At 44.9% G+C, this 24,289-nt stretch overlaps 2 protein-coding genes across 4 annotated transcripts; one reads left to right on the forward strand and one right to left on the reverse strand.

Moving 5' to 3' along the window:
* Nucleotides 1-6,975: 6,975 nt before the first annotated feature.
* Nucleotides 6,976-18,057, reverse strand: glrx3 (glutaredoxin 3). Its single transcript, XM_076999434.1, has 11 exons — nt 17,910-18,057; nt 16,287-16,395; nt 14,690-14,764; nt 13,470-13,671; nt 10,491-10,663; nt 9,526-9,587; nt 9,368-9,425; nt 8,464-8,516; nt 8,292-8,331; nt 7,872-7,964; nt 6,976-7,247 (listed from the first exon to the last, which is right to left on the reverse strand). The coding sequence occupies exons 1-11, from the start codon at nt 17,972-17,974 to the stop codon at nt 7,197-7,199; spliced, it is 981 nt and encodes a 326-aa protein (XP_076855549.1). The 5' UTR covers nt 17,975-18,057; the 3' UTR covers nt 6,976-7,196.
* A 493-nt stretch (nt 18,058-18,550) lies between these two features.
* On the forward strand, nt 18,551-22,316 carry LOC143510264 (uncharacterized). Of its 3 annotated transcripts, XM_076999438.1 has the most exons (4): nt 18,551-18,941; nt 19,210-19,347; nt 20,231-20,281; nt 20,839-22,313. In XM_076999438.1, the coding sequence occupies exons 1-4, from the start codon at nt 18,861-18,863 to the stop codon at nt 20,869-20,871; spliced, it is 303 nt and encodes a 100-aa protein (XP_076855553.1). In that variant the 5' UTR covers nt 18,551-18,860; the 3' UTR covers nt 20,872-22,313. The 3 variants fall into 3 exon arrangements, with proteins under 3 accessions (XP_076855553.1, XP_076855550.1, XP_076855551.1); XM_076999435.1 differs by having other exon boundaries at nt 20,231-22,316; XM_076999436.1 differs by having other exon boundaries at nt 19,215-19,347; nt 20,231-22,316.
* The last annotated feature ends 1,973 nt before the right edge of the window (nt 22,317-24,289 follow it).

The raw sequence follows: 24,289 nt of genomic DNA on the forward strand, positions 1-24,289 counted from the left end.
ACTTCAACAAGCTAGATCTTCCTAACACAGACCTGCAGAAGCCTGTGGAAGAAACACAACACAAACTACCTCACTGGCACAGCATTAAAGGGGTTGTTCGATTATATACGAGTATTCTTTGGAATTGGGACAAAACCTGCTTCACTCCAAAGAGCAATGGACCTAATCTAGAAAAGCTTAACCAATGTCCACTGATATCTGCAGCTGGACCATGTCAAACAGGACATTCCCAAAGTCCACTACTATCTGGATGATATACTGATAACTGGCTGACCAATCACACCAGAGCAACTTGGATACAGCCCTCAGATTAATTAATGAATTTGTCATGCATGGCCAAAGAAGGAAAAGTCACCTGAAAAGATCTGTGGATGCAGCTGCACCTGTGAGCACCTGTGAACACCTGTGCAATCTTCATCCCTTTTGTTGCAAGGACTTGTAAATTATGTCACCTCCTGTAACATTTTGAACTAGGCAGGTGAGATGCAAGTGTAGGAATTTGAACAGGTTTATTACTTAAACTACACAAATAACCGAACACACTACGACAAAGGCAGGGACTAGGAAACGTACACAGCACTGGGGCTAACAGACAGACAAGACAAACTAGCAAAGAGATGACTAGGAACAGAACACTAACGTCGACAGACACACACTGTTACTATAAATAACAATGAGAACAATGTGTACGGAGAACGGATGAACGGGATTACGGTAACTGAAAGAACAATGGGAAACAACATATCACAGGATAACTAGCTGAGCCAGACGCAACACCTCCAAAGATTTCTTTTTACCTAAATTCATGCGATTCAAAATATAAGGGTAAGTGTTATAACTTTCCAAAGGACCGAGGAATTCGCTTCCGACACGATGAGTTGATCTTCACTGATCTGAGTCAGTGTAACCTCATGGTACAGATGCAGCCATTGTAGATTTTGAAAGAACAGCATCTCGAAAAATAAACAAGGCTAAGAAAAAATTTACTCAGAGATCATTATTGGCACTGAGTTCATAATTTGTAAATTCCAGCAGTAAGTTTACAGACGGACCACCCTCTTCTGAGGTCATGGACCACATGCCTTGATTCTGAGTCCAGCTTAAATACCACCCGGGGCCCTTTAACTGGCCGCTGATACCAAATCCAGTCCTGTCCAGGGAGGATCCTCACCTGTGCAGCTGCCACTGTCTGCCCCATAGAAGGAGAGGGTGGAAGAGGTCCAGTTTCTATGGGCACCACTAGGAAACCATGTCTGAGAGCTTTTGCAAATACTGAGGCAAAGAAATACGCTCTGACCCAATATTCCTATGAAAAATGAACGTGGTGGTGTCAGAGGTCTTCCCCAAAGTGTGTGGTACTCAGAAATTACTGGAAAAAAACACACTTAGTGTCTCGTGTGGGCAATCAGTGTCTGTTACAGTACTGGGGAGAATATATACAGGTTATTCAGCAATGGAGAATGTAAAATCAGTTATACATCGTTATACCAATGGCCAAGAATTGACGCCCACATTGGATTACTGAGTTAAACATTCTTGTTAGCACACACACATCTCCTAGTCTTTTCCATTACACCCCTGGACAGGGACATTTACTGGGTCAGGGACATTTAATGGGTCTTCTTGAATGCCACCCTAAGTGACTGCAAGTGGCCCTGATGGATTCCACTACATCTGCATAATCCATTCACGTGCCGAGGGGCTTGTTTGGTCGGTGGCATTCCTGAAGTGTCAGTAAGTGACAGTGATCCAGTGTCCCCCACAGTAAGTTTGAAGCATTCCTGGAAGCCAATGAATGCGCAGGCGCACAGTCTTCAAGTTATACAAGGAAATAGGTTTGGCGCCTAATGCAACGCCCTGCACTCTTGTGCTACTATAATCAGATGTAGCGATATGACGATATGTGCACTGCTGTTGCCGATCAGCACTTGCAAAAAACAAAACAACCCCCCTACACTGAATATGTAGGTCCTACCCCCACTCTCCCTACACACACATCGGAGACAATGAAATTTCACAATAATACTCTATGCTAGCTGCACAGGTAGCTGTGACTAGCACATTACAAAATAATACATTATTGATATATGTGGTTTGCAGTCTGTGGAAATGCACATAGCAGCTTGAATGGAGTGAATATTAATTTTGTGTTCGTTGAACAATAACTCATTTACAAGCCTTGCACAGGCTGGTGACATTTCACTATAATGGAACCGTTTTCCATGAAATTGTCCAACGCCAACATGTCTGATATCTCGGCAATGAAATCTCCTTTAGTGTGGATTTAGCTTGCAGGCTATACATAAAAAACAAACAAAAATGAAGGAGAGAAAAAGGCAAAAACAGCGCCTCAACCTCCTGAATGACGAAGCACCCCAGCTGAGCCTGAGCTGGACACTTAAGGGACCGTCGAAAACAAACACCAAAAAAGAAAAGTGAAACACCAGAAGCATAAATCACCAAACTCACATGCTAACAACAAGTATGGTAAAGAACTGTCAATTAAAATGACAGGTCTCTGTCAGAAGATATCTAGCACAGGAAGCAGCACATACAAGACGTCACATGAAGTGCTAAATCCCTTTTTGGTAGTTAGACACGTAGAAAGGGTTATCTGTGACCTTGGATCAGTAGTGTTTGTAGACTGAAGATGCATCATTAACTCCGGTTGAGAAGTAGGAAAACAGCGCAGCACTGACACCCGTTGCTGCATTTTTGATGAAAGTCTGTTTCAGCACACACTCGGGAACTCGTGAAGGGGATCAGCTCTGCCAAATGTCATTAGGACATTTCAGTTCCAAGATTACGGCTGGGCTTCCGTTCTAGTTTCAGTTTATACTTAATGAAACTGATTTCACGTGTGGTCCGTGTTTGTATGACTCCTGTTTTACTGGGTGATTTACGCTGTGGATTTCCTACCAGTTGCTTCACTACCATTCACTAATTAACACTCAGTCCTCATCACAATAAAGATTTTGTTTTATTTTAAGATAAATATGCTTACTATTTATTTTCTTACGTACCAATATCACCAGTTCATCCCGTTTTATTAGCTTTTTTATTACTGACTGTAACACATTTCTTTTGATTCTTCTTACTCTCTAGCAACACCTCTGTGGATCGTTTGTCTGCCATACACTAACTAGTTACTTGTCTGCCCTCTGGCGGTTGTCGGTGGTACAACAGTCACAGATTTACACCAGCATCTGGCGCCACGCAGTGGAGCCAGCAGTACCTGTCCTAGTCACAGGCAGCTCCACGCAAGACAGAAAGAGCAGATTATGGGCTCCACGCCAGGACAATTTGATGGCAGAAAAGTGGAACAGCCTCAGCCTACTTTAAAGCTCTCCAGTCAGACATTGCCAGTTTCATTACTATAAAACAGGTGTTAAGACACAGGCTACACATTCAATTTTGACCAATACTTACAGGCAATTCCAATATCCCCAGAGGAAAAAAAAGACTTCCAGACAGAGTGGTGATTCAACTAAGATTATGTCAGTGGTTTTAGTGGGTAACTCATTCAGCATTCTATCCACTGAGAACACATTCAGAGGAGAGGAAGTGTCTCCAAGACCACATGCCAGTCATGGAGTGTGACAGCATGTGACCAGAATGCTCTTTAATGGAGTGTTCGGTGTGTGTGACATAGTAAACACATGGTTGACGATTAATAAACACATGCAGTACTGGGTTAGACATCTACTGTTCTCTGCCCATTGGTTTCAGACAGTGACAAATAAAGTACAAATACAATGTGTAGTAAAAGAACATCAATTTTAATGAAGGTTATAAACTAATTAATAAAGGATTACAACCATCATTGCCCTAGTGAAGTCTAATAACAAATAAATCAACTTATCATAATAAATAAATAAAAAAAACTAAATAAATCCTCTAAAAAAATCTGAAAAGGTCCATCAGTAAGGTTTGCTTGGAAAGATGAGGTCCAGGGTCACACGAGGACAAGGACTGGGATCCACACTCCAGCCGCATCTCAGTGTCTCTCTCTCACACACACACACACACACACACACACACACACACACACACACACACACACACACACACACACACTCCGTAGCCCTCTCCCTTTTCGCCGAACAATTGTGCAGATTGAGGAGTGGTTTCTAGCCACTTGTTCTGCTCTGCATCCGGGACATGGCAGTGGACCGTGGGTGCTGAGAGCTCTTGAACACCCGTCTCTCTCCTCCAGGGTCCTGCTGTCTCTGGCCGGTCTATGGCTGGCCCTGCACCTGGCGTGATGCACTGCCATTACACACCCAGCTACACAGCTCCGTTTCCTGACGTCTGCAGCCTTTTAAACTTTCACTGATGGAGCGCTTCTGGTCCATCTCAAGTGCACATCTGAATTACATACACTGGATATGATCTGATTAATAGATAGTAGGTTCAGTATGAATGGGCTTCCCAATGTCATAACAAGTGAAGGGTCGTGATGGTGGTGCTGTTCTGGCAGTGAAATGCCTTCCACAGCTGCTTTTATTCTTTCAGAAGAAACCTTATTGATCCAAATGGACCCTGCTGGTTCCTCACTGCATCTACATTACTATTTTATAAACATATGATGCTTCAGATTCCCCTGACCAAGGTCAAAAATTCCATGGGAAGGAATGAGAAAGACAGAGAATGACAGCGAGAGAGAGATAGAGAGAGAGAGAGAGGGAGAGAGAGAGAGACAGAGAGACAGAGAGAAATAGAGCTCCTATCAAATATGCATAACTGTCACTTCCGAATCTGCAACCCAGAGTGCTGAATGATAAATGTCAGAGAGAAAGGATGACAGAGAGAGAGAGAGAGAGAGAGAGAGATGCCAGGACAGACAGAGATGCGAGATATAGAAACACAGAGACAAGCTCTCTATCTCCATATTGCTTCTCTGACAGAAGAATATTAAACCGCATTTCATCTCACATCCTCTTTAACGAGGCCCAGAGCCGACACTGCCCGCTGTACCAGACCCAGCTTACAGCAGACTGCCTGTGGGCCTCTCATCCCTCTCTCCCTCCCCAAAAAGACGCCCTGCGTCCCCTCGCGTTGGACCTCAACCGCCACCAAACGCGCGCACATCAAACACTCGCACTGGGATCATTTGCGCTGCATCTCAATAACGCTCCACTCACCAAGTCAAGAGGGTGAAAGGCGATGAAAGGGGAGAGGGGAGCTGGTGTGGAGCGGTGGGGAGCTGGTGGGGAGCGGTGGGGAGCTGGTGGGGAGCGGTGCTGCTCGCAGCGTGGAATGCTAAACCGCTAGAGGGAGGAGAAATCGACTGACACCAGGACTTTCGAGCTGGGGAGGTGAAGCCATCTCACCCAGCCAACCTTAGCTCCAAGACACACATACATACCTAAAGTAGACCGTCGAGGGGCAGGCCGTCCCTCCCAGCTCTCATTAATAAAGGTCTGCTAGTGTGTATGTGTTATGTGGAAGAAGAAAAGAGAAGATGATGATGTGGTTGTGAACAGGGTGGATGGTTGGATGTGAGCAGTTTGTTGTGTTTTTGTTGTTGTTGAGATGCAGTTATTCTCTTGATGTATAGCTAATAGGCTGGCACATTGATAATGCATTAAGAGGAGCTGTTTTGAAGAGTTACTGGCTCCAAAGACACGTGACAGGACATCATGGTTGCAGGGAGCAGCTGTCTTTACCCGTCAGAGGTACTGGGACACCGTCAGAAATCCTATCTGTGCTGTTAAGAAGACAAAGGGTAGTCACACAAAATACTGATTTGATTAAGATGTCTCTTTTGGCCATGTTGCATTTTATTATTAACAATTCTATTTTTGAAAGCTTATTTTGCAGGATGTTTGTGCGCGCGTGCACACACACACACACCAGTGTCCAATGCCTTCAAACCGCTGCTTTTGGCCAGCAGGTTATGGGGCGACATCAGTTTATAAGGGTTTAATTTTGTGAGGAGTGTGCTTTCGGTGGACTGTATATGCTGATTACATTTCTCATTGGTGACAAATATTGCATTTAATGATACCATGTAAATAAATAATTATTTATAAAAATTATGGATGTTCAATCCATAGAACATCAACTTTTAAATACAAAGAGCTGTGCCACGATTCCAATGATCAGTAATAGCCTCCCTCTACCAATACAAAAACACACAAAATAAAAATATACATATACATGTATAAACAACAATTTTTAAATTTTTCATATTTAAACATTTTTCGCGTCTTAATACTCATTTACTGGTGATGACAAATCATTATTTTCTTCATGGTGCTGGTAGCATCCAAAATCCAGTATGATTTCCATTAAATTCTGGTGGCCTTAGGAGACGGCACTAATGCATGTGGAACAGCACATTAGAATGAATTTGAATATTAATGAGCACAAACAGTGAAATCAGCATATAGTGTCTATTGTGCTTGTGTGCCCATGTGGGAGACTGTTCTAGTGTATAGTAAACCTATGTTGTCGTAACCAGGTGAATGTGCCTCTAGGCACAGGATGAATAGATGGATGGATGAATGAATGAATATTCAAGCATGCGTGATGTGAGATACAGCGAGTTTCCTTCACAACACACCAGGAGCATCAGAGTGTGTGCAGGAGGGACAGAGCCACAGGTGTGAGAAGAGGCTGCACTAATGGCCACTTTGTGCTTCTGGCTGAGGGCCAGTCGACCTGCCAACTGCCTGTTGATAAATATTTATGAATCGTTTCTTCTTAATAACGGGGCCCGTCTCCTTCCAGCGCCTGCCGACGTCTGAAGAGGGGAGAACAGAGTCAGTCCCATCTGAACACATTAGCTCAGTGTCTGCTGCAGGCAGACGGAGAACACCCCTCACTCACACACACACACACACACACACACACACACACACACACACTGTCTCTATCACAACACTCCATACTGATAGGTCACTTCACACTTCAGAACCAAAATAGTTACACATATATAAAAATCAAATGAAATAAAACCATAAAACCATGTTCAACTGAGAATGTTTTTTTTATTGAATCAATCATTTCATTACACACATCAGAAGATCAGAGGGGAATCTTGGTAGAGAGGGACTCCACACTGCTACACCACCTCTTCTAAAAGGTAGACGTGGCGGGTGGAGGAGGCCCGTCGGGCCCCGTCTGTGTCCCCGGCCCGAGTGTCTCCAGACAGGCCAGACTGCTCCGGCGCTGGTCCACACTTCTCCCTCTTAATTCTGCGCTTTGAGCACGGAGTCCAGCTCGCCACTGCTCCGCAGCTCCTGTGGAAGAGGATGGCAACTGTGACACGGCTGCTCACCGCCCATGGTGATGTAAGCGCACGGCCTTCGCTCCGTGTGTGATGACGGTCACGGAGAGACTGTGCTGGTTAGACTGGACATCACGTGTGCTCTTGGGGTCAAGTCACGAGTGGATTTCAGTTAGTGAGAACAACAAGATAATTCATTGTTATATTAACATTATTGTTGCGTTAAGGTCTGCCTTTTCATCTGTGGAGTTGATATGCCCTCTTGTGGACAAAACTGATACTGCAGACAGTATCCAACACAATGGAAATGCAATTTCATAATGTGCATAAAATATGGTATTAACTTTATATTAAATTGGTCAAATCTAATTCAATGAAATAATTAGATGGCTTGGCATTTTTGTAAGAAACATATTTAAGAAACACTGTTAGTCACAACTTCTATTTGCAGCAGATTAGTCTTTAGTGCAAGTAGTTTTTACAGTTTTTAAAGTAAAAAAAAAAAAAAAACTTTAATTTTTTTTAAGAAGAGTTCTTGCCAATTTCCTGATTTTCCTCAAGCAAAATCAAAATGTTAATAGTTATTGATGATATGCACGTTTAAGTGCAGATTAAATTATGATTGGCTGATTGTCACCTTGATGATATCCAAACCTCCAATCAGTTCCCCTTTTACGTAGAGCTGTGGGTATGTGGGCCAGTTGGAATACGCCTTTAGGCCCTGCCGGACCTGAGGGAGGGACACGTACAGTGGACTGAGCTGGGATCCCAACCAGGTCATATCTCATAAAAACAAAACTAAACTTGGTCAGTGAGGTTATGACAATACTACAGGAAAATAACCTGATTAGGGTCAATGCTGTCAAATATTAATCACCATTAGGATGATGCAAGGCAATTGTGTTCCTGGTGTACTACAGACACGTGTGTGTGTGTGTGTGTGTGTGTCTCCGTGTGTGTGTGTGTGTGTTGCTGCTCTGGGTGCCTTTGTCCAAACACAGAGCGTTACATTTCTGCAGTGCAGAAGAAGCAACTTCATGAGAAGTCATGTCCTTACCTCCTCATCCTGAAGAATATCAAACGTCTCATATTCAACCCTACAGCACACAACACAAACAAGAACCACTGAAGGACATGTACAGGGATTTTGGGATTTTCACAGCTTATGAGGAGGACATTGAAACATTTATTTGAAAATAATGAATAAAGTGAAAAAGTAGTAGTCTCACCCTGTGCTGTTCATTATTTCAAGTATCTGACGACTGAATCCACACTTAGCTGCCTAAACATTGAGAAAGACACATTAAACAAGGCAGACCAAATGTGTGTGTGTGTGTGTGTGTGTGTGTGTGTGTGTGTGTGTGGACCTAAGCATGGAGACTTGAAGGGAGCAGATACTCCACCCGCTCTAAAGACACACAGCACCTCACAATGTCACAGCCACAGTCTCCTCTCAGTGCCGCCTGGCCCCAACCACACTCATTCAGGAACAACCATCTTGGCACATAAATCCTACACTTCACACGGGTTTCCTTCACTTATGGAGCAAGGTTCTCATCAAGAACAACAAAGCAGAGAGGGTGGGAGCCAGGCGGAGTGAGCACGCGTGAGGGGGAGAGGGAGGAGGGATCTCAGGAGGACAGCTTTAGAACCACTCCACAGAAACACTTTCATCTGTAAACTGCAGAAATCAATAGTGATATGAAGAGAGAGGTGAAGGGTCTTCCTCCCCTGTTAAAGCACGAGAGCTCCAGCCGTCTCCTCGCCCCCCGACACCCAACATCGATTTCCTGCAGGATGCTGTGGTTACATTTGGCTTCTCTGAATGTATGTAAATTTATTTATTTTTTACAGTCACCCCAAGATGGTTCCAGATTGATTGTATATGTATTCTTTTTTGGGTAATCATTATTTATGTGCTAATGTTTTTGCGAATACTGTATTTATAGCAAGTTTGCAGTTTGGTGATATTTATCAACTGTAAACAGCACTCACTGCACATTTATGTTCTAATTCATTTCAGTGAATATTAGGATTCGCACACATTCATGATTAGTTGAAATTGCAACACACACGCATGCACACACACAGACTCTGTGTGTGTTATTTTGTAATAAGCATGAAGCCCCTTACCTCTTTATTTCCTTTCATGAAGAGCATGACAGGACATTTGGTAATGAGTGACTTCAACCTGTTGGCAGAAAATATTCTGAGTTGGGCATTTACAACTATTTGTGTGAGTGTGTGAGTGTGTGAGTGAGTGAGTGAGTGAGTGAGTGAGAGAGAGAGACCTGTGTTCCAGTGGGACTGTCTTGGGGCATGTAGTCTCCAGCTCTCCGGTTTCAGCCAGCTCCTACAATATACACAGAAAAATCCCTGAGACGCTCATGGAACCATCACACACACCTTCAACTCTGTTCATACAGGTGTGCACACACACACACATTACTACAGAACTCTCTGTATGAATGAGAAGATGCTTAAGGAGCATTAAATAGAGAGGGTCAGAGTTACTGATGTGAAGGAGTAGGGGGGAGAGAGAGAGAGAGGGATAGGGAATTGGGCGGAGGGAGAGAGAGAGGGGTAGGGAAGTGGGTGGAGGGAGGGAAAGAGAGAGAGAGAGAGAGAGGGAAGTGGGCGGAGGGAGAGAGAGACAGAAGGAGAGACAGACAGAGCTGATCTATTGCTGTGTAATGTGGGTCTCCTCCCCTCTCTGCAGGGGTGCTGTTCTTGCTTAAAGCACAATGAGCTCCGGGGGAACAGTAGACACTGAAGCAGAAGCCAAACATGTACGTACATGCGCGCACACACGCACACACACACACACACACACACACACACACACACACACACACACACTTAAAGCACTCACAAGGTTTCATTATTAAACGCCTCTACAGAAACAATATGAACACTTCAGCTGTTCACTCAGGGTGCATCAGAATCATATATATTATTAGGTATGAATGCAATGCATTAGATGAATTCATCTCCTGGCATTAAGCACCTGATAAGGCTGTGATTACTGCCAGTAAAATCATGCAATATGGGGTATTTGTTTGCTGGTGTGTAACACAAAGGCTGTTGGATATAGAGCAGAGACTATAAAACTGTAGAGGTGTTAATGTTGGGCCATGACCCAAAGAGCCCAGCCCTGCACTCTGGGAGACTCCGCCCTGCTCTGGGAGACTCCGCCCTGCTCTGGGAGACTCCGCCCTGCTCTGGGAGACTCCGCCCTCCATCCCACGTCTCTCACCTTGATGATGTCCAGCCCTCCAACCAGTTCTCCTTTAACGTAGACCTGAGGGTACGTGGGCCAGTTGGAGTAGATCTTCAGACCCTGCCGAACCTCCTCGTCCGAGAGGATATCAAAGCTGCTGTACTGGATGGCGTGGTCCTTCAGGATCTGCACAATCTGTCTGCTGAAGCCTGCACACACAAACACAAAATCACCCTCAACAAGACCAGCGGTCACTCCCCCGGGTGCAGAGTGCTCGTGCAGGGCTTAAACACTTCTCTGAGAGGCAGATGAATGCCGGGGATCCAGGAGGCACCTGGGCAGGCACGGCGTCACCCCCCACCCCCCCATGGCAGCGGCTAGATTGCCTGCACCTCTATCACCATTGTACCACCAAACCTGGGAGATGAGAACCTTCACCGAGGAAGATGAGGGAACAAATCTGTGAGGAAACGAGGAATGTGTATGTGGAAACGGAGTTACTTCATTCATACTTCACTACAGAAAGTCGGACAAGACGTCTACTAACTGGGAGGAGGACAGATGAGCGTCATGTGTGAAGGACCCACACTCACATCTCTGGGACTCTGCTGAGCTAATTAAGCAGCAATCTAAACAGCTCGTTACTGCCAGTCCCATGGCAACCAGCAGACTCCAGGACGCCGGGTGAACATGGCACTGGAGCCCTTGGCTGCGGGCGCTGAAGCTCAGATAAGTAACGCTACACTTCATTAGTCTGCTTACGAACCCCACAACACTCACACACATGCAGGGACACTCAGGGTCTGAAATTACACCAACATGATTAGAACCTTCTCTGGCCACCTCTGTCCATCAAACAGATTCAATTTTAATGAATGCAGCACTAGAACACCGTGTGTTTGCTGAGGGACAGAGAAGTAAATAAGCAAGAGATAAAGAAGATAGACGAAGAGAGGGGGAAGAGAGAGAGAGGGGGAAGAGAGAGAGAGAGAGAGAGAGAGAGAGAGAGAGAGAGAGAGAGAGAGAGAGAGAGAGAGAGAGAGAGAGCGTGCGTTGTACGGTGCTGTCCTGGGTCCGTGTAAGCCCCTGCAGTATAATACCCATTCCGATTTTCCATTCACGTGGGAATTCATTATAAAAGGGCTGCAGGCAGCACAGGACGCCCATGCGGTTGGCGCTATAGTAACTTGTTTCTATTAGAGCGAGCAAACACCCGGCCCATCTGCCTCTGGCTGCAGGCGAGCTCCAGCACACACACTGGGTTGATTGGCCAGGTCTTTCCCCCGGTCCCTGTGGAGCGGGAGCGCCGGCCACTCGGAGGTGCAGGCTCGGGGAGGCGGGTGGCTCCAACGTCCTCCTTCTCTCCGCCACCATCACAGACGGAGGGAGAGAGGACTCTGGTAGGAGCGCTACACGCAGGAGCGAGAGCGGCCTTTTAATTCGAGGAGCAGTGGCTGCTTTTTCAAGTGCGTTTGCCGAGATCAGGTCGGTCAGCTCCCTACGTACGACACGAAAAAACAAACAAACAAAAAAAAAAACAAGCATGCGTGTGTGTGTGTGTGTGTAAAAATAATCTAGCTAAACACCCGTTTGGTCTCGATAGGAGCGACTCAGTCGTGGTGAAATCACGCTGATTTGGAGATTTTCCAAGCGGACCAGAACTTCATTCACTCTCAGGACCATGGCTTCCTTTGATGATGACCCACCCAGTGACTCCCAGTCCTCCCAACACCACCACTGCACTCCCAGCTCCGCCTCCCAGCCGGGACGCCGCTAAGGAAACGGAGGCGGCCGATCCTGGAGACCCAGGACGGGGCTGGAGGGGCTGGCGAGGGATGAAAGAAGCAGGCGGCCTACGGGAAGACGGCGGCGCTAAACGCCTCTCTGATGGGCTCCACACACCACGGCCCACTGCAGACCTGCTGCACCTTCACTTCACGCCTTCCTTGGACCACACGGTCCTTCTTAAATCCTCCACGGTCCAACATGAAATATGCATTCTGAACTTTATTAGATGCGAAGATCAAAAACAAATGCAAACTTGCTTTGAACTACTCTGAACCTTGGAAACATGGAGCTACTTGAAAACAGGCACACCTACACACACACCCCTCACAGAACATTCTCCCAGAGACGGGCACCACACACACAACCGCAGGGTACTTCAGAGAGTTCAGGAACAACCGAAACATGAATCACATGCTACACATTTATGGTTATTATTCAACATTGCAACGTCTGCATTAAGGAGCCCGCTGCATGTAATACACACGCTCATCTCTCCGTGCGTAAGTACAGTGAGCGTGTGGTGATAGGCCCAGCGGAGGGTCGTAGGGGGGGCACGGTGCGGAGGGCTGTCCAGCCCTCCTGTCCTCACACTGTGTGTTGTGAGCCTCGTCAGCCTCAACCACACTAACAGGAAGTGGGAGTCAGACCTTCAGTTCCTGTCCTCATTATCCAAGCACTACAGCAACACACAGCTGACAAACACTCACTGGTAAATCCAATACAAAATGCAAATGGTAGGACTCATTATTGTTCATTCTTGTGTTCAATCTCAGTAAGCGACGCTCACAGGGTCTGTGGTCTCACAAGAGTTGGAACATTCACAGAGACAGGGCCAGGGTTAGGGTGAAGAGACACACACCCACATTTCTTACAACACCTTTCACACACCTTAAAAGAAACTGAACTCTAAGAGAAGCAAAAAGCACCCAAGCATGCAAGGTCTTACACAAGCTCCAAGACACACAGTCTCACACACACACAGAGCTCAGACTCGCACGCATGCAGTGTTTGTTCTTCGTCCCCTAGCCTGCAGCTCAGGTTTTCAGTCACAACACCTTCATCTTTATCCTTAGCACCATGCTCTCCATCACACACACACACACACACACACACACACACACACACACACACACACACACACACACACACACACACACACACACACATTCCCTTTTTCTACCTGGGCCCTCCTCGAACTTGTTTGTTTGTTCGTGTGTGTGTGTTTACCACAGCGTGGTTCCTGGGGCGATCCCTTCATGAACAACATGCAGGGTGCTGCGTTGATGAGTTTCTTCAGTCTCTCGTTAAGCTCCTCTTTAGGGACATCCCCGACCGCAGCAGGCCCGCCCCCACTGGACGCCAACCGCTGCACCTTATTGGTCAGCTCAGGGGCATGAGCGCCATCCAGCCTGTCAATCTTCTCACCACCCTGAGGCCCATAAAAAATAAATAAATAAATAAGCAGCAACCCGCCACACGCACAAGACTTGGGGTGAAGAAGGGGGAGAGAGACTCACACAACATAAATTTTTCAAACTGCTCGCCTGTTTGTTAGTTTAGATTGTTTGGAGTGGTGGAAGAGCCGAGAAAGAAAGAGCAAGAGAGACAGAGAGAGACAGAGAGAGAGAGAGAGAGAGAGAGAGAGACCGACCGACCCCCTAGGGCTCTTTGGCATGTTAAACTTTGAGTGGAAGGTGAATGGGCTGGGTGGGTTTAACCCCTCATTATCTCAGTTAATTCATCCTGACACGCTGAAGGTGTTTAATTGTTAAATCCGTCCACTGCCCTGAAGCCTGAACTGAAATGACTTCACAGTTGATCAAGTCTATTCTACAGAAGCCCAATCAGCAGAGGAGAGTAGGCAGGTAAGCGCTGAGAGGTGGGCGGGGTTTGGGCCTTAGGCGGGGTGTGGGGGCGGAGCTATGTATCACACACACACACACACACACACACACACACACACACACACACACACACACACACACACACACACACAGGTGTTTAAGTACTTATGTCAACACCTGTCATAATAAACCCTGGCACATGATGAAATTCAACAGGCATTTGTCACAGTGCACATTCACACTCTATACGGGGTTTAACACTGCCTGTGGTACGGTCGTGTGAACACAGTGCACGTTAAACTCTCATTCTGTATCCGGACCATCCGCATCACAGCCTAGAGGCACAAACAGGCCTCATTAATTCCATAATGTTACATTTAGTCAGATTTCTTCCCAGACTAATTGTGTATGCAAAATACCTGACAGGTCAATTAAAATCATTTAAACATTTTAAATCACGGGCAATACTGGCCTGACAGTTCTGACAGCACTGGTTTATAACAACATGCTGGCTGGGTGTGTGTGAAGGAGCCAAACACATAGACTGCTCCACTGCAGGAGTGAATATCTCCAGCAACATCTGCTACAGGGGTGAAATCATACCTTGAAGAAGAGGAAGGTGGGAACTGAGCTGATCTCATATTTCTCAGAGACTTCAGGGACTGTTTCAGCCTCCAGCTGAGAGACAGAACAAGAGACAGAGGATGAGAGATTGTGAGAATGAGACAGAGACATTGAGACACAGAGAGAGCAAATGGGTAAGAGAAAGAGAGAGAGGGTGAGACAGAAAGGGAGACGTCATTTTTCATTTTCCTGCTACATCATGCTTTGTCTTCCTGTTTTCCAGTTTAACCATAAGTCCCATTTACAACCAAGTAACACAAGCAGAGCGTATACAAACTGGATATTCTCCCACACAGAAGGATGCCCACAGGACAGAGAGAGGGAGAGACAGAGGGAGAGCATGTGTGAGAGGGGGGCACTACTGACCTGGTAAATATCCAGTCATACTTAGCCAGCAGATACTGAACTCCATAAATCACCCAGGTCACATCATGACCGCATTAGCCATCCTGTCTGTAGTCTAAACTGCAGCTCTGCAGTTTGGGCTTCTGATAACACCACAGAGGTGGAGAATCTGAGGCGAGAAGCCTCAGACAGACATGCTAACGGCTGGCCAAACGCAGACGTGAACAGGGACACCATTACAAACCAGCATGCTCACTGGACTTCAACTGGTGTAACGCATGCTAAAAGAACAGCACTGAAAGTGAGGCTACAACACCATCCAAAAGAGCTCATTTAGGTCACTCTGTAACATCAGTGCTGCTTTCAGATCAGCAAAGCTCTAACTGTACTGCTCCACTCGAATAAAGGTAAACCTGAGCCCTGACTGACGAGAACATCGCCCTCTAGTGGACATGGGGTCCCAAGGCAGACAAAGACACACACTGCCTTAGGCAAATGAGCAGTTTTAGATCATACACAATAAAGACTTCAAAAGGAGTGTTTAAAAACTGTAATTTAGCTCAAAGGGGGGAAACAACAATTGTTTAAAACATTTTAACTGTTTATGTAAAAAAAAAATGTATATCACAAATCACAAGCAATAAAAAATAACATAAGAGCACCCATCTGTTGTGAGGGATGTCTTTCCCCCAAGCAACAGTCCAACAACCAAGTAAAAAGATTTATAAACAACATGTAAGCAAATCACTCAATAACACAAAATAAATGAAGTTCTAGTTTTACAATCTTGTTAAAGAAATATATAGTTTAGTAGCCAGAGGTCATAGCCTCGAATCACATGGTCTTCCCACTGCAGGAAGGAATACAAGTTTCTGAAATAAGGTAGCCAGGTCGCCATAGCAATTCAATTTAAAACAAGACTTGACTTCCAACCTATATTTCAAATTAATTGGAACGTTTCACTGAACAGCACCTGCTGAATCGGAAGAGACAGACTACTGAAAACCTCCTGATTCTGAACTAATGAAAATCAGCCTTGATGAGTGTCTGCAGATAATGCGAGATACAGCTGCACAGAGGCAGCTCTGCGCTCCTAAAATTGCTGACCTGAGCTAAGTGAAGCAAGTGTTTACATACTAATTAAAAAACATCTCAATTCAATGCAGCAAAACTACAAATAAACTATCCTGGTAGTCATGACAGGCAGACTTGAAGCTGCCAGAGAACTTACCTTGATGAACTGGGTTTGCTTGTGTTCTTTTGCCAACACCTCCATCACGTCGTTCATCTGACCACACTGTGGAGCCCATGGTGCGAAGAAATGGACAACAGCCAGGGACCTCAAAACAACAACAGCATTCACAAATGTTCTCTCACTCCATCCAGCAACTATTATACTTACATAGCAGTTTTGTACCACTGCACAATTACACACAAAATAACAACAATGATCTAGAGTTTTCACACACACAGATTCTGATTACCACTATGCTGCAATTTTTCCCCCTGAGGTGTTAAGTGTGTTCTTAATTCCTTGAGCCCAAATTCATAGGAAATGGCTACTGTTGCCCAGAAACTCTGCGTTCATGGTCAGGAAAATTACACTTTGAAAAGTTAATTATTTTTCAGAACATCTGCGATACATTCAGTGCTGAGTAGTCTGCAAGCAGCTTCTGGTACTGTGAGAACTCAATTTATAGAACTGTTCAGAATTTTCTAGAACTGTCCTGTAGTATACATAACAGCATAAATACATGTGCATCAAAACAACCATTTCAGTTTATATTAAAGTCAATACAGATACACAGCCACGTTTAATTTGATAGCGTCAAAGGGTTGCCTGCATCCGTCAGATCCATTTTGCTCTGCCAATTTATCAAGACGAGTGAAAAGCAGTCCGTGGAAGCATCTGGCGAGATGTGTTGGGCCCGCGAGTCAAACTTAGGGACGCCTGTCAATAATCAAGACTAACCATGGGCACCTCATGTCACTTGCAAGCACTGCAAGAAAACCTATGAAGGCTGGTACAGAGCAGAGGAAAATAGCCTTGATAGTTTGTTATCCCAGAACCGGCTGACCACTCAAGTAATTAATACTTCTGCATGCCAAGACCCAACTAGCACTGGCAAGAAAGCCCCGAAATCTTTGACTGTAGAAGCAGCAGCACATGGATCACCATTTCTGACGGCTGTAATCAGAATGTACCATGTACTGTACTCAAAATGGTTTTAGCTGCGATTTCTGCTGCTGGCTCTGTGCTGATCCCAGACATGAATACCTTTGTGCACTTGAAAACATTTTGATTGGTGTTTAACACATTTATTATGAAGGTACAGTAGGGTATCATATTCTGATGACTCCACATAGCATCTCCATTTCTGTTTGTTTCCTAAAGTGGGGAAACTCAACTGAATAGTGTGTGGTGCTGCAGGTACAGTTAAGAGTTCATTCAGTCTAGTCACAAAATGTGTTGACCACAGATTTCGTTGCAACACCGGTGCATCAGCGAGATGATAGCCTGCGGATTTGTTATTTGCGTGAGGCCAAACACGTTGTGTTTTATAAGACATCGTTAACAAACTCACACATTCCGGACCAACCACACAAGAACAAATAACCGGTAAACTATGAAAACTGTTCTCTCTGGTTCCTCTCGGGTCCATTACTGGAGTCCCACCGCCTTACGGACCACAGTGGCTGGTTCGCTAGCTGGCTGCCGTCCTAGCTAACGCTAGCTAGCTGCAATTATACTACAAATTTGTGTTTTGCTTTACTGTCAAATAATGAACTGACAACGCCATTAAAGCATTTGATAACCGTGCTGGGATTTAGTCGAGACGGCGGTTTCACATACTTGCCCGCTTTTTTTAACAGTTCTTCAAACTGCTGCGCTGTTGTTGCGTTCGTGAAGTTCGCCATGTTTTCAGGCAAATATATTCGCTCGCAGATTTGCGGTTTTCATTTAACCAAGACATTACTAATCTATCCACGAGAGGTTGTGGCAAAGCGGCCGAAACGTTCAATTATCGTCGTTTCAATGGTCGGGACGTTTTTATTTCGCACGTCTTTCGGGTCAATAGCAATATTAAGTATGGATAAAACGTTACGCATGAACTCACTCACGTTCTCTCGATATTGTAACATGAATTATCCAGATAATTGCACATGGTGTATCAAACGTTGTGGTATTACGGGTAAATAAAAACATGAATCACATTATTTTGAATGTAAATGCATTTTATTCTTCATCTTTCTGGTTTTATTGTGCAGGGATCTCATTCAGATTCTATGCAAGCGGCACTTATGGGATGTTTATATGACCTGTTATAAAGTATCCGGCATAACAGTCACTTTAAATTGACAGGTTGCTCTTTCGCGCTAAAGCTTTCTTCAGCCAATGAGAATGTCTTATTCGCAATGGCGCCGCCCCGCTTGTCTACCCTCCCACCTCATTGGTTGACGTGCCTGTACGTTACAAACGATGAGAACGACAGCAAAAATTAAAAACCGGAATCAACTTCAGAATCTCCAAAGAGCGATTTAGAAGCGCTCCACTTTGTTTTTGTTTTGAACCGAAGAAAGTATATTAGTATATAGGAAAATATAGGAACCAAAGTGCCATCTTCAAGCAAACAAAAATAAGATTATTGATGAATAGTGGGTTTGGATTTTCGGTTTTGATTTCGCATTAAAGAAAACTAACAAGGATTGTGTGATTGTGGCGCTTCCATCCGAATTAAACGGACCGTGCTGAGTGACCCGAGGGTCCCGGAGGGTCGGGAGAGAGCACATAAACCCCCTGATCATGTCCACGGATTATGTAACTCCTCTACTGCAGAACAAGAGACGAGGCGAGGAAGACTACGTACGGTGGGAATGCCAGTCGGTAAAGATCTCGATATACAGTGTTTACATCTTAACCGGCATCGTTGTCTTTGTATCGGCCAGTTACAGACCTCCAAAGATAACTGACATTAACAGCGAGCGACTGAGCTATTATTAGCTTATACATATTACAGAGACATTTAATTTTAGACGCAACTAAGATCGATGATGATTCTATACAGAATGTAATTTGCTCGTGGTCGATTGATTCCTTTTTTATTGAACCACATTTAATGTGTCGTGATCATGATCTATTTACATTTCTTAAGAAAAGAATGTGCCCCGGACTGGGAAGAAGTGTCCAGGTGGAATATGGTGCCGTGACCGCCCGTCAGGTTGATACCCGGGAGCCTCCACTAGTTCGCCCTCCAAACCACAGCAGCACCGCTCACCACATCACCACACCGGTATGACCATTACATGTTCTCAGCTGTTTTTCCATTCACCCTATCGACTTTGAGCCATTAGCGCAAGTGTATAGTGCACTAATATACATAGCGCATAGTGCACTAATATAGTGCACTACTTACCGAAATTGACCAACAGTTGCTATTATAAAGTGCTTCGGATAGTGTCTGAGCTCAACGTGATCCAGTATGGGCGTGTGCTTGAAAATGAGGGAGCCTTTCTGAAGCGTCATGTTGGTCTAGCTAGTGGACGTAGACCGCCATGGTATAAAGAGGAGACTGCTCTACTTTATACCTTTCACATACACTGTGCAAACAAAGCCAATCAAAAGTTGTGGGAGCTAAACTGGAAAGACCGTTCCAAGGATGGACTCCCACAGGCCTAAGCATAGAGCCTGCTATTGCTGCTCAGCTGGGCATGACCCAGGCAGCCCTTCGTGACACTATATATAAGGGAAAGCACTTTTAAAGATGAAGAGTGGAGAGTAGACATCTATGCTTAATCAGTGGTTATCAGTCATCTAAACAACAATAATCTGAGGTATGATGAAGCAATCAAGGAGCCATAGACCCTCTGTTCTGTAGACTACGTCCCTGTCCCTCTGCCATGTGTACACGTATACCACGCAAACAGGGAAAGGCATTATCAGTGAAATGTTCTGGTTTAATGGATAAGTTGTGTGAATGTTGAATAGCGAATTCCAGACTAATTTGGCCTCTCAATAGGACCCGCTGAGATAAAACCAGCTTCAGTTTACACTCTAACATGGTGCACACTTTCAGGTTTAGCTTCTCGACTTGTGAAATTAGAGCCAGCTAAAGCTGAGTACAATGTCACAGTGACTTTGAGCTCTGAATCATGCTTGTGTGGGCTTTGCAACAGGGTGGCAGTGTTCAGCTACAGCGCTGTTCCAGATGCCTCGCTGGAGAGCCGGTGAGATCTTGGGCTCTCTCTCTCTCTCTCTCTCTCTCTCTCTCTCTCTCTCTCTCTCTCTCTCTCTCTCTCTCTCTCTCTCTCTCTCTCTCTCTCTCAGCTTCACCATCACCCCCCTTTTTTTTAACAAGGTCAGAGGCTGCAGTGCATGCATGACATTTAAGAGAGTTATGTTAGTTTGGTGATGACTAGGAATTGCATGTAAACACAAAAAATAAAAATACTGTTAATTTTTTATTTTTTTAATTTGGTAACTCCATGCTTGCAGTAATTTTTTCCTTGTGCCCAGAATGATTATTGCAATGAGAACAACTTTGCAAATCTCTGTTTTACTTTTAAATCTTTGATGTTGCATGCTGACAATAAAGGCCTATTTGGACCCATTTAGCTGGAGTGTGAGGACGGTCTTGCTTTACTAGTCCTTGGGGTCTGCTTCAGTCTCATTCATATGAATATCAATTTACAAAGGATTAATGAACATTTCGTGCAAAATAGCACTTGTGCTATGGACAGGCAACCTCTGGCACATCAGTGTTTGTCCTGTGTGTGTCTCCCAGGGCCATATAAATCATATCATGCAGAGGTATTGATCGTGAGATCAGCCGTCTGGTGGAGGAGAAGAATACAGCAGAGGACTGAAGAGAACAGATGTGGAGATGTTGCCTGCAAACTGTCCACTTCCCATCACCCCACACACTGTGCACTCCCCATCACCCCACACACACTGTCCACTCCCCATCACCCCACACACTGTCCACTCCCCATCACCCCACACACACTGTCCACTCCCCATCACCCCACACACACTGTTCACTCCCCATCACCACACACACACTGTCCACTCCCCATCACCACACACACACTGTTCACTCCCCATCACCCCACACACTGTTCACTCCCCATCACCCCACACACACTGTTCACTCCCCATCACCCCACACACACTGTCCACTCCCCATCACCCCACGCACACTGTTCACTCCCCATCACCCCACGCACACTGTTCACTCCCCATCACCCCACACACACTGTTCACTCCCCATCACCCCACACACTGTTCACTCCCCATCACCCCACACACACTGTCCACTCCCCATCACCCCACACACACTGTTCACTCCCCATCACCCCACACACACTGTTCACTCCCCATCACCCCCCACACACTGTTCACTCCCCATCACCCCACACACACTGTCCTCTCCCCATCACCCCACACACACTGTTCACTCCCCATCACCCCACACACTGTCCACTCCCCATCACCCCACGCACACTGTCCACTCCCCATCACCCCACGCACACTGTCCACTCCCCATCACCACACACACACTGTTCACTCCCCATCACCACAAACGCTGTGCCTTTCCTAGTCTTTGCTCACCACAAGTACTGTACAGCTCTATGATTATGTAGCTTTTGACTTGTATTAGCACTTAAATGACTGATTAATGGAAAGGTTTGACCACGGGAGGGAAATTAGTACTAATTTCATGTTCTTACATTCAATGTGAATGGTGATTTAAAATTCTACTACAGTGTAGTTTGTAGGTAATTCAACCCCTATGATTTACAGATAGCCATCGGAAAGAACAGGCCTTCCATTGGGATGTGTTTATTTAGCACAAGCTAAATGCTGTTGTGTAGAGATGCATACTATGTATTGATTTTACCAAAACATTTCACAACATATTTAATTGCTTCTGTAGATTACTATATATTTTTAAACTGATAAAAGGAATACTTTTGAGTTAAAATAACTGCTATTTCAAGTGCAGATTTCCTCATTTCTAACAGAATATTTATATTTGTGGATCACCCTGTAAAATCACAATCACTCTAGTGGTTGAAATCTTTAAATTGATACATTTGTGCTAAAATGAAACTGTAATGTACAAATATTAGTACTTTATATAGTACAAATAGATATTAAATTTTTTTAAACCTTTCTCTGACAGAATTGTGAAGATCAAGTGTGGTCAAGAACATGTGCTATCTTGTTATATTGACTCTTTTTTAGTATGTACTTATGTAACATATTTTACATAAAGTGTAATTTAACTAAGAACGTGTTGGTGCTTTAATTATGTTGGCTGTAACCTAAACTGTATATAGACTTGTGTATATATAGTCTAAGGTTGTAACCTTGAAATCCGATTTACCGCACAAAGCAGCATTAGTGATTTTCATAATGAACACTAGATGGTGCTGTGCCCCTCTAAACTGCCACCTACCTACCATAATGCACAAAGGGACACACGTTTCATTGATGCAGTGCCGAGGACCTTATTTCAAGCTTTAATGTTTAATCTCAAAATTATACGAACAAATGAGAAGGGTTTCTTCTTGTATTTTATGAACAGTGGAAATACATTATTAAATAGCCTATATTAATAGGTATGCTTAATGCAAGTATGGGCCCATGAAAAAGTGACCTGTATTATATTTGGTTCATCTATAATATGTATTGCTAAGTGAATTATAAATATTACAAACTGTGCTTTATTCTTTGAATAGAAAACCAGTATGAAAATACTTTTGACTTTATTGTGGTGCTAACGACAGGCAAGACTGTTCATCTGTAGCCTCAGAGGAGATGTACTTCTCAATTCGACATGTGCATTCTTCCTTCAGCTTAGCCTCCCCACACTACGACAAGCACCGGTGTGCGTGGGCTGCCTCATAAAACAGCCCTCCTGTTTGACACACTTATAATTGCGCCTGGGTTGCCATGAATTCATAAGTCATAGTTTCTGCTCTTGTAAGTCATAAAGGAATTATTTCAGCTCATAAGAAGCAGTGGGGATAGGTGGAAGTTTGTGGTAAGTCAACCAAGATGGATTTGGGTGTATTACCAGCTCAATCTTCTCTGTCCTCCCCCCAGTGCTGCCTCTTGTTGCCTGAGAAATGAGAGAGGGGTGGGATGGGGTGGTTGGTGGGGAGCCCAAGTGCAGGCAAAGCTTGACCTCCAGGGGCCGGCTCTTGCAGCCTAGATTTTCAATAATGTGGGACAATAAGGCTTAGCCCCCTAACCTGCTGCAATATGCTACAAGTGTAAAGAGCTTAGCCACTAATAAAGGAGCCAGTGAGGACGAGGGGGAGGGGAAACTCATCTTCAAAACTCATATTTGGAGATGAAGTGCGGTGGCACGGCCCATAAGAACACTTCATAAGGGCAGTGCTGGGGTCTTGAGCAGGGGACACGCACAGATCCACACCAGCCAAGCTTGACAACCACCATTTGACATGTTGGATATGAATGAAGGCTGTGCTTTGATCCCTTCAGAGGGCTTATGACAGGTGCGCATCTGTTTGTTTTGATATCCGTCCTTTGGCCTCATAAGGACACATCTGCGTTTGGCCTGAGACGCCTCCTCTTCCGTGAGAGCGCCAGGTTGCTGGGCTGCTCCTCGGGGAGGTGAGGGGGCCACTGCGGCTTTATTGCACAGATCAGCGGGTCAAGGAGCACGCAGCACACAAACTAAAGGAACGCTTCCACTCCTGAGTGTTTTTTTTTTCCAGTCACAAATATGAACATGAAAACCTAATTGGGAAATGAAACAAATTGTGTGTGTATGTGTAAAACCTCTTTGAAATTTGCAACAAAATGACCCGACGAAGACGAAGCAGCTTCAGGATGCAGCTCGCTGCGTTTAGCGTCCTGTCTGTCGCAGGCTTGAAAGTTCCCAGTAAAAGAGTGAAGGAAACATGCCAGAGTGACAAAATCAGTTTTTACCTCCTACGCTTCCTAAAGTCAAGCCTGTTTCATTCATGCGTGGGTCCTTTGCTGGATCACATAGACTCTTACAACCTTTCCACCTACTTTGTTTATGAGGCTTTGATCCACAATATTGCAGGCTAAGTTACACCCATGCAGTGCAAGGTGAACCTAACAGTATTGTTCCCTATAGGAACCCAATACTCGTGGAATCTTTCCTCTCTCCCTTGGAAAAAACGAGTCTCCTTAGTAACAGAATTCTCCAAAGATGCTGAACAAAAGGTCACGCA

This window comes from Brachyhypopomus gauderio, chromosome 3 (genome assembly GCF_052324685.1).
Source record: "Brachyhypopomus gauderio isolate BG-103 chromosome 3, BGAUD_0.2, whole genome shotgun sequence".
NCBI lineage: Eukaryota > Metazoa > Chordata > Actinopteri > Gymnotiformes > Hypopomidae > Brachyhypopomus > Brachyhypopomus gauderio.